Source organism: Sinocyclocheilus anshuiensis, unplaced genomic scaffold (genome assembly GCF_001515605.1).
Source record: "Sinocyclocheilus anshuiensis isolate Anshui unplaced genomic scaffold, SAMN03320099.WGS_v1.1 scaffold799, whole genome shotgun sequence".
NCBI lineage: Eukaryota > Metazoa > Chordata > Actinopteri > Cypriniformes > Cyprinidae > Sinocyclocheilus > Sinocyclocheilus anshuiensis.
This window is the reverse complement of record NW_015548231.1, coordinates 3,935-14,720: the sequence shown is the minus strand read 5'-3', so window position 1 is coordinate 14,720 and position 10,786 is coordinate 3,935. Positions and strand designations below refer to the sequence as shown.

At 37.9% G+C, this 10,786-nt stretch overlaps 1 protein-coding gene across 1 annotated transcript; it reads right to left on the bottom strand.

Annotated features, from left to right (window-relative positions):
* Nucleotides 1–935: 935 nt before the first annotated feature.
* Nucleotides 936–5,582, bottom strand: LOC107654593 (acetyl-CoA carboxylase-like; the record flags this gene model as incomplete). Its single annotated transcript, XM_016441745.1, has 9 exons — nucleotides 936–1,075; nucleotides 3,027–3,163; nucleotides 3,640–3,810; nucleotides 3,939–4,093; nucleotides 4,190–4,302; nucleotides 4,378–4,555; nucleotides 5,035–5,170; nucleotides 5,299–5,395; nucleotides 5,486–5,582. Coding segments are annotated over 9 exons (1,211 nt in total), but the record flags the coding sequence as incomplete, so codon positions are not given.
* Between the last annotated feature and the right edge of the window lie 5,204 nt (nucleotides 5,583–10,786).

The window sequence follows — 10,786 nt, the reverse complement described above, 5'->3', positions numbered from 1 at the left end:
TCAACAGCTGAGTACAGTACAGCATCAGTAGGTACACATATTTATCCATTCATAGAACCAGCACATACTGTATGGCTGCATTCATATGAACAGAAGAATTACCTGCAGTCATGTGAAATAAACTATACAAACAACCAAAGTTCAAGCCATTAAAATATACAGTGGCCCTGATATTGATAACACTGTATAACAGGGTTGCTGTATAACTACTTTCAATAGCATGTGGTATATTTAACACCAAGCAGATTAGTTAATGTGCATTCAATATGAACAGATACATGAATTTCATGACAATTTGAATGTACATTAACAATTCTGCAAGCATTACAGTATCTTGCAATGCAATGTTTGTTCATAACTACTTGATGATGAAAGCTATCATCAAGAATTGCCCTGATATCTACACAGTGATTGTATTTAGGTGTAATACTGTTACTTCGCTCTAATAATAGAGATTTAATAGTTTGTTCTGCTTAATGAATGCTTCATATATTCCTGAGGAAGTGCTACACAGCATGAATGTGCGCTCCAAGCATCGGTGATTCCCTAAAACCATCTAATATTCAGTCTTGTCCGCTCATTGTACATTCATCAGTCGGTTATTTCCACAGAAAGGACACAAAGGCACAAATGTGAACAGATAAACACTGTATACTAGTTTCCCTCTCTTGAGAGCGAGTTTAAAGAAATGCTCCGCTGAGAAATGTCCATCCTAACATGGTCTCACTAACAGCAACTGTGTGCACTAAGATGAGTAGGTGGACTATGCGATTGCTGGACATTTAAAATTGTGCGTTTAAGGCTACTGACCAATGTGTTGATCCAAAGAACCGACCAAAACAGTCCTTTTTTCTTTTTCTTTTAAATTAGACTTTTAAAGCACTATCAATTAATAATACCACTTGGATATCATCTCTCTGTAGGTTTATTTCAATGGCATGGATGTGATCAGCTGGTGGTAGAGTTGTCCATTGTGGCCAGCAGGTGGCAGACTTTGGCTCTCTGTGAGGGAGTGATGTTCTGTCCCATCTGGATGATGCAGTCCATGGTCACTTCTGGGTTGGCTTGGACTAAACTAAACATATAATGCAGGACAAGTTTTAAAAGAGGTTTGCTTATACAACCAATGACTGTTTGCTGGTCATTGTGTTTGTGCTAAATCTGACTTAACGTTTGACTGTTATTATAAAACAGATTTGAGAATCAAATTAGATTTGAGAAACGGAAAACCAGGAATGGTGTTGGATGCAAAGCTTTGGCTTTTTTTTTTTTTTAGAGGTTTAGAGGCTTTTTGGAGGTTTGTGGTCATTTCGGGGATTTTTTTCTAAAAGTACTTTTTACTTTTATTCTGTAGTGACATTAAATTGATCAAAAGTGACATTTTTAAAGTGTCCCTATTATGGGTTATGAAAGGTTCATATTTTGGTTTTGGGAGTCCCCAACAACAGGTTGACATGCATGCAAGGTCAAAAAACACTTTCATTGTCTTATAATATGCATTTATTTTTACCTTACTTACTCAACGACTCCCAAACGATTCGTTTAAAGATTCATTTTTCCAAACCCCTCCTTTGCGTGATGCTAATCGGCGGTGATTGGTCCGATTGGTCTCATTTTCATTTCATCTTGCCTGTAATGCCCAGTGTTGCCAACTTCGTTCAATGGAAAGTAGCTAAAGCCTGCTTGAAAAGTCGCTAAATGACGTCATATGCCAATTAGCATATTCATGACGTCAGTGCGTCGTATTGTCTTGCCTCTCTGTGCTCACAAACTGTATTTTAATGCAGCCAAATTCTCAACAGAACTGTTTTCATTGATATATTTCACTGTTTCTGTTGTCAATAGTGACTTCGTCTAATGAAATCAAATACACAAGATAAAGACAATGGCTGTGCTGTGATTTCGGCTATATTTGCATGTAAAATAGAGTTAGAAGCGACAGAATATCTATTTTAACTGAAAGCACTGCTCCTCTCTGCCGCTCGCTGAACAAATCAGACGCAGAGAGAGGTGTGTGCGCGCTGGGAAAACAAGACCTCGCGCTCGCGCGGCAGTACTCCCAGGTCTCAGTGACTAAATAAGGTTTGTCCAAGAAGTCGCTAGATTTGTCGCTAGCCGCTTTTTTGGAAAAAAGTCGCTAAGGGGGTCTGAAAAGTCGCTAAATCTAGCGACAAAGTCGCTAAGTTGGCAACACTGGTAATGCACAAATGCTGATAAAGCAGCGTTTGTGAGCGCAGTGCTGCTTTGTTTACAGCCGTTACCGGGGAAACAGCTATTTTACCGCTCCAACAGCGGCACCTAGTGGCAAAGAATGAATTTGCATTTTCATTCAGACCAATGGGAAAAACATATGCTAATGTTTAATTTTGACGTCAACATGAAATGGCTTGAGATTCGTTTTAAAAACGACTCATTTCAATGATTCAGAGTCGACTCTTTCTTTTCAGAGACAATAACTTTATACACGGTGCACTTTCAGATTTAAAACTTGGCAGGATGTTTTCATTCATTTAGAGCTGTGTTACACACTACATGAAAGGTAATTTTCAAAAATCCATAATAGGGGCACTTTAAACAAACAACTACATTTTAAACAAATGTTGTTCTTTTCAACTTTCTGTTTATCAAAGAATCCTAAAAATGTAGCAGTTTATCACAAATATTATGCAGCATAACTGTTTGAAACATTGATAATGTTTCCTGAGCACCAAATTAGCATATGATGTCTGAAGGATCATGTGACACTGGAGTAATAGCTGCTGAAATTCCTTCCCAGGAATAAATTACATTTTAAAATAGTAAAAAGCTCTTTTAAATTGTAATATTTTACAGTATTACTGTTTTTGCTGTAATTCTGACCAAATAAATACAGACTTGGTGAACATAAGATACTTCTTTGAAAAGCGTAAGAAAATCTTACCGAACCCAAACTACTGTATTTTACAGTAGTGTGTGCTATTGCATCCATGGGAAAATTAACACAAAAAAAAATCTAATTAAATGCCTATCCGAGGGGAGAAAATTACCTGCGGATGTGTTTGAGAGCGTAGTCCCTCTTTAAGTATTTAATGTTCTCTCTGATGGCTGAACATGTTCCATCCTGCTGTGACAGATGGTTTTCCAGCCACCCTACCACCACTTTGTTATTGTCCCATAGATACGCCTGAAAGATCCAATTATCAAACAATTACTTCACATGGGATGAATATCAACTTCATTATAGTCAAGTTTGATGAAGATACATTTGAAGTTAGAGTTAGCTTAATTAAGCTAGCAAAGCTTGACTACACTGCCCACCAATGTTATTTTAGTATTATTTATTACAATATTTATTAATATTTTGAATTAACTTTAAAACGTTTTCCGTTTTCATTTACATTTTAAAATGAATCTTTAATTTTTATTTCAGGTTAAGTTTTAGAAATGTTTCGGTTGGTTCCAGAGGCAACATATTTATATTTTATTGCAGCTTCACCAGAAACTACTTTTAATAGTGTTTTACAATAACTGTTGTTTTCTTCTTGACAAATCATGAATTGTCTGAGTTTGTGTTATAAATTGTCGACTTCAGAGAAAGAGAGAAAAACAGAAATCTTCAGTTTTTTTGTTTCCCATCATACATGAATTAAGTTTCCTTACTTTTACAGCCCCTTCTGTCTCCACAAACCAGCGGCGTAACATGGACTGTATGTGGCCGTTGCTCAGATCTTGGTTGGCCTGCATGATCTCCCCCTTCACCGCCTCCTCCAACAGCAGTCGCCTCAGACGCCAGTAAAAGAATGACCTAGCGTTCTTCCAGTCCAGGATGTCCTGAAAACATTTGATTAGGTGAAAAAGCAGAAAGGCCACTCTTTAAAACTGGTAGATTTCTTGCATGTGATCCACGGCTATGGGAAAAAAATCTCTTCATATGTGCCTAATATTTCGTTTGTTTATACCGTGATGACACTCTTTTCCTGCATCCTTCCTGGAGTGTCATGAAGGTCCACAAACTGCACCGCCACCTGGTGGTAGATGGGAAGAAGGAACTCCTCTCTAGACTTCAGTTTGGCCTCCAAGTCTTTACGCTCCTGGCTTGGTAACTCCGGGTTGCCTATGTGGAGTACAACAGTAAACCGTGTGTCACAGCAGGTAAACATTCCCTGGGCCAGTGAGGAAATTTGTGTTCAAGTGAGATTAATTGCTATACCTAGCTGCTCAACCAGACGGGAATACACAGCATCAATCCTTTGCATGGTCTTTAGCAGGTCTTTCTTTCTGAACTTGATCTCTACTGTGCCCTCAGCCTCTAGAACACCCCCTCTGAAGAGGAATTGAGGTGAACGATCAAATAAGATCAAAGATTTAGAAGAGTAGTGCAGGAATCGACATGCTCACCTGCTTTCTCGATCTGCATAGAGCTCCATGTGCTGAAGGTTTATAGTGGGGTCGATCACAACCCATGATCCTCCTCTCAGCTCAGCGTGGGGAGGGATGTAAACCAGTACAGGCTGGTTGAACACAAGCAGGGCATCCACGATGTAAGAGCCAAACTTTAGCACCTGGTCATACATATCTGACACACAGAGCATTCAATGTTGAAAGAAAAGCCCTTAAAACTTTGCAGATACACTGCCGTTCATAAATGTTCCTGAAAGAAGTTTACATGCTCACCAAGGCTGCATTTATTGGATGATAAATACAGTAATATTGTGAAATATTATTACAATTTTAAATAACAGCTTTCTATAAGAGAGGCGGGGCATAGAGGACCTACAATAATGTACAGTATTTGAAAAATAATGTGTTTTTTGAACATTAAAGCATATCATTTCTTATTATTATCAATGATGACAACAGCCATGCTGCTTAATATTTTTGTAAAAACCATGATAGCATTCTTTGATGAATAGAAAGGCCAAAATTTATTTTTAACTGTCACTTTTGATCAATTTAATGCATCCCTGCTGAATAAAATAAATTTATTAATTAATTAAAAACTTCATAACCCTAAACGTTTGAACAGGTACATTAAAATGCAAACCAGCTATATACCTTTCATGCCTCCAGAGAAGCCTCTCCAGTTGGCAAACACCATAAGTGGAATTTTCTCCCTGTTGAAATCTTCAATAGCCTGAGCGGTTTTATACGCTGAATCTGGGAACCACACTTGACCAGCCTGCTGATAGATCTGAGGCAGGAAAGACACTTTAAGTGCATAATGATAAGAATAATTGGGACACGCTAACAGCAAACACAGAGAACACTTAAGGGAACCACAGTCAGGGCCTAAAACGTTCATAGTGTCAGGACTCTGACCTTGGCCTCCGAGTCTAAGTTGGCTGGATCTGCTGGAATGGTAACCTCAACTGTGCGTGTCTCAACGGCAATGACACCAAGAGGAATCCCACCAAGCCTGTAGGACATTCACAGTCTCACTCAGCTCAGAATATTCAGTTGAATCAAATGTTTGTTTGACATCTTCACTTAATGTTCTGTCTCTTACCTGGCTCTACCCACCACCACTGTCTGTGCCCAGGTAGCCATCACCTCCATAAATGTACCATGGTCAAAGAACCCACTCTGCCATGCTCCCTTCACAGCTATCAACACAAATTCAAAGAAAAGAAAGGCTGCGCTTGCAGTATATATATATATATATATATATATATATATATATATAACTGATTTATAATAAAGATTGATTTATATATTCATATATATATTGAACAATTATAAAAAAAAATTTTTTTTAAATGCATTATATTTTTATTTTATTTAAAAATGATTAAAAAATGTATCGTATAAAAAATAATCTTATTTAAAATTTATAATTATCATTGTAACACCAGAAATGCTACATGCATTTTTTTTGTTTTTTTTTTGTTGTTATTTACTATAAAATAAAGTTACTGGCTCATGCTTAACATCCCACTATATCCACTCACTCACAGCACTGGACACACATTAGGACTTTAGTACTGATACTGTGCTAGCTTAAACTGACTAATGAGTATCAGAATTCATCACTTTGATGTCTATAGTGACATGCTTCAAACATAACTCACACACATTACACATTAATGGCCAGCGTCTCAGAGGGGAGGCCAGTTAAGGGGCTGCTGTCACCAATTCAGAAATAGAACCACAGACAGATCTCGAATCTGAGAACTTTTCCAAGAACATGTGATGGCTTTAGCTTTTACATCGTATATAGTTTTTCTTTCAGCAGAGGTGAATATGTTCACAATGTCTTGTCTCAGAAGCTATAGCCCTAAGATATAGCCTCAAATCACATATATTACATTTACATGAATGCACTGACCAGACTTAAAGCTACGGACAGTGCATTTATATCAGTATTGGTAGGTGACTTTGGTATTAAAACTTTACACAAAACATATCCATACTAGATCTAGGCTATAGGTTTCTTAAAATAGCACACCTTAAATGCACAAATATTTTTATTTATTTCTTTTTTTATGTTTTTGAAAGATGTCTCATGCTCACCAATGCTGTATTTATTTGATCAAAAATACAGAAAAAAAAACTGAATTATTGTGAAATATTATTACAATTGAAAATAACCATGCATTTTCTATTTGATTATATTTTAAAATGTAATGAATTCCTGTGTTGTAAAGCTGAATTTTCAGCATCATTACTCCAGTCTTCAGTGTCACCTTCAGAAATCATTCTAATATGCTGATCTGCTGCTCAAGAAACATTTCTTACTATTTCCAATGTTGAAAACAGTCATTCTGCTTAATATTTTTTTGCGAAACTATGGTACTTTTTTTTCAGGATGCTTTGAATGCATTGAACAGATTCAAATTTACTGACAGTACATTTACATCAGTATTTGTAGGTGACTGTGGCGTTGCTAATAGTATGTTCATCAGTTGAGCTACAGAAACACATTAGGTATTATTTGAACTAAATTACATCTTAGCTTAAAAGTCGATTGTGTAAATGAATTCATGGATAGAGAGTACATTGCTGCGACATTCAATCACTGTTTGATTTTGAGGACTGCTTTGGTTCCCATGGAGGTATTCATTGTCTGCCAAAGTTCTTAGAGAAGGCTTTCTGAAATTGAAAACTTAAAAATCCGAGGGCTGAAAATTAAAAGCAACAGGACATTTGATTAAGAAAAGGAAAGTTAAATAAGAACAATGAACATTCACTAACCACATAAAAATGGACATTTCGACCTCTCTCAGGGCTTTAGACTAGAGCCTTGGGGTCCGTTTGTAGTCAGAGTTTGATTATTTTGGTTGGTTCAAAAGGCCATTTTCTGACATTCGGGATATGATTCATGTGGTTTGCAATCTGTGAAAGCAATTCAGATTTACTTGTGGAAGTGAACACCTGCTGATGATGTATAATTAGACTATTGTTATTGTATGCTACTGATCTTCATCTGAAGTTAATTCAGTGTAAACTATTTTAATGGTTTTACATCAGCAAAGAAAAACTACACAAAATGTGCATGAAATATGCACAGCAATTTAAAAGAACTATTTTTTTTTAACACATTTGAAAATGTAATTTCTTTCTGTGAAACTCCAGTCTTCAGTGTCACATGATCCTTCAGAAATCATTCTAATATGCTGATTTGCTACTAAAGAAACATTTCTTGAATAATAGTTTTGCTGCTTTTAATTGATTCATGTAATTAAAGGAACGTTCATGTGTTTTAAAGGAACGCATGTAATTAAATGTTGTATGTCACTTAGTATTTGATGCGTCTGATGCCCCCTACTCTGTGGTACATCCTATGTGAAGCTTCTTTACAGTTTTGTAGTGTTTTGTGTGTGAAAAGCAATAAAAACATTTTATCATTAAAACAAATATGGCAATGGTATAATGAATTTCTCATTGCTGCTTATCTCCACTAAATTACGATCAACTCGCACCATCCCTTACAGTGATTGTACATAAGAGTGGCCGGAAGTGTGCTGGTGGGACAAAACCATGAATAAAAATAGAGAAACTGGGCAATTACAGGTAAACATCAATACTAAACAGCGACATATGCTGCTAACGCAAGTGCACCATGATTGAAAAAACAAATAATTTTAGACCAAGTAATTAAACCAAGCTTCCTATGCTCTCCTTGTGTTTGTGAACTGTATCCAGGCTTGAGTTGCATGCATGAGGACCTTGTTTCATTGCTTTTGTGTCTTTGTGATTCTAGGACGGTCCAGCTCGCTGTGCGTCCAGGACTTGGTGAGACACTCAAGTAGAATTAGTCTGGCTGTGGGTTCTTGGAAATCCACCAGGAGCCGAGAGAGAACAACTGGCACTGAATGCTGGGCAGAAACGCCTCTGCTCTCCTCAAAGTGATGAACATGCCTGGTGGGACCACCTTGAAACGCCACACACACATAACTGTTTGAGTAGAGGCCAAACAGATGACCACAGTAGGAGCTGAAGAGTGCCAACAGGATGCCAGTGAGATGCATTACCCATCACCTAACAGGCATAAATGATGAGCATCCTTGCCATGCAAATACCTGCCACAGTGAATCACACCCCAACGGAGGGGATCCGCGCATCCTCCAAGCCTAATCTCTCGAATGCCAAATCAAACAGCTCACAGTGCTAATTCACCTCTCTCCAGCTGTTCTGAATGAACCAGGACACATGAGGAGGCGATTAAGACGTCTCTGGTTATAAAACAGCACTTGCAGATGTGGCGATTGACGTACAGGACACGTACGATGACACACATGTGGTGTGTTTGTGCGTGCTGGGAAGCACGGAGCATAATGACAATATGGCATTACCTAGTCTTGCGTAAAGCAACGCGAACAGCCTACAGCAATAGACTTTACTATGGGGATCCCACTCCCAACGTGGACAGTGCGTCTCGAACAGACAAACATCTCATTGAGTCTGTAGCCTCAGGACTGATGAGTATGTGCTTGTAAATAGAGATGAACAAAGATGTAACAGTCGTTACTTGTGAACCTCACTGTCTAAGCCAATGATTGGCTGCCTTGTACAACAATCAAGAACATCAACCAATAAGAGCCTGAAATTGCTAATTAAACCAGATCATGAGCAGAAAAGAGCGCAAGGCTAATGAGAAGACCTGTTGATGATCTTACTGTAAAGGTGCAATCACATTTACCATTGCTCAGCCAATTTTTTGTGGTTGGAGTAAAGTAAATTCAATAGAAATCCACGCATTTGGGATCATAAGTAGAAATGAGGTGGAAGGCTAATGAGAAGACCTTTCTCAGTTATGATTCATACTGTAAAGGTGTGCTCACATTTACAAATTTTCATGGTCGAAACAGAGTAATATCAATAGAAATTTTCAACACTGAGGGTGAGATTTACCCATGCATATTTCATATCGGGCTCTCCTAAAGTTCATTACGGGTGATGAAAACAGACACAAATGAGACCAAATGATATCTCTGACTTTTGATTTCAGGTTCAGATTGTGGTATCTTGGTAAATCTAAGTACAGTTCGAGACTTCAAACTTTAAGATTTAAAGAATGAACACTAAAATAGTATACCTTGAATGTGCTGTAAGTCACTTTAGATAAGCATCTGACAAATGCATAAATGTAACTAACTGCATAGAGTGCTGCAGGGATCACATATTTCTGTAGGCCAAGACTGGAAACAACTTATGCCGAGTTCACACTGCACGATTTTCAAACTCGTCGGAACGCCGTTGTTTTCACACTGCGTGACTATCTGGGGTAGCATTCAGTTGCTGCTGTGTTCACATTGCACGATGGATCGGCGACAGGGGGTTTCACACTGCATGACTTTACAATAGGAAGAATCGCCTATTACTACGTTTCACAACAAAACACACACGAGAAGTGATAAGGAAATAACGCGAGAACCCGCGTGCATCAGACCGGAGTTCTCGAGCAAGACTAATTATTAAAAAAAATATATATATAGCCCGCAAATTGTCTGTGAGCTGATTTCCAGCTACAAGGAGAAAAAGAAAAACAGATTATGCAGGAGAGAGATGCAGGGAACAGGGATTGGGTGTTCACACTGGTCTTTGATAATTCACACTGTGTGATTGTCACTCGCGTGAACGAGCACCGATTTGCCTCCGATTTCGGGCATTTGTCGGCGATTTCGCAAAACCTGTCGGCGAGTGAAAAATCGGGCTAAAATCCTGCAGTGTGAACTCGGCATTAGCATTTTAGCATGTCAGTTCCATCATCTGAAGTCAATGGGTTACATTTTTTGAATGGGTTTTTGGTTAAATGACTGGTACTGTTTGTGGATACACAAGCACATGATGTTTCACGTTTTACTCTGCAACATTAATAAAGCAGTAATTCCCCCTTATGATTTTTTCGAAGCCTTTAATTGTCTTGAAAAATCTGCTAGCATATGGCTAAGTGAATCTAGGATATTAAATGCCTTGGAGCTAAACTCTGCAGGACACCGGCCCTCCAGGACCGAGTTTGGAGACCCCTGATCTAATGCATTTACAAGTTAAACATTCAATCAATGACAAATTTAACAAAGGTCATTAGGAAATGATTAGATCATGGAAAGAAGACATCAAACACCAGAATTAAGCCAAACTAAATTTGTTTTTCTAAAATGATGCCTTATTGGATATTTGGCTACTGGTTAGCATCACTGAATAGTGATGTCAGCTGGGACAAAACAAAGGAAGAGTAAATGGAAGGAAGTTTTGACTCCATTATTTTCCCCTTTGGAATAGCATGTACCAATAAACCATTCATAATTAGATCAGGAACATGCAATAATAAACTAAATCAGATCATTTTATATTCCAGTTGTGATTT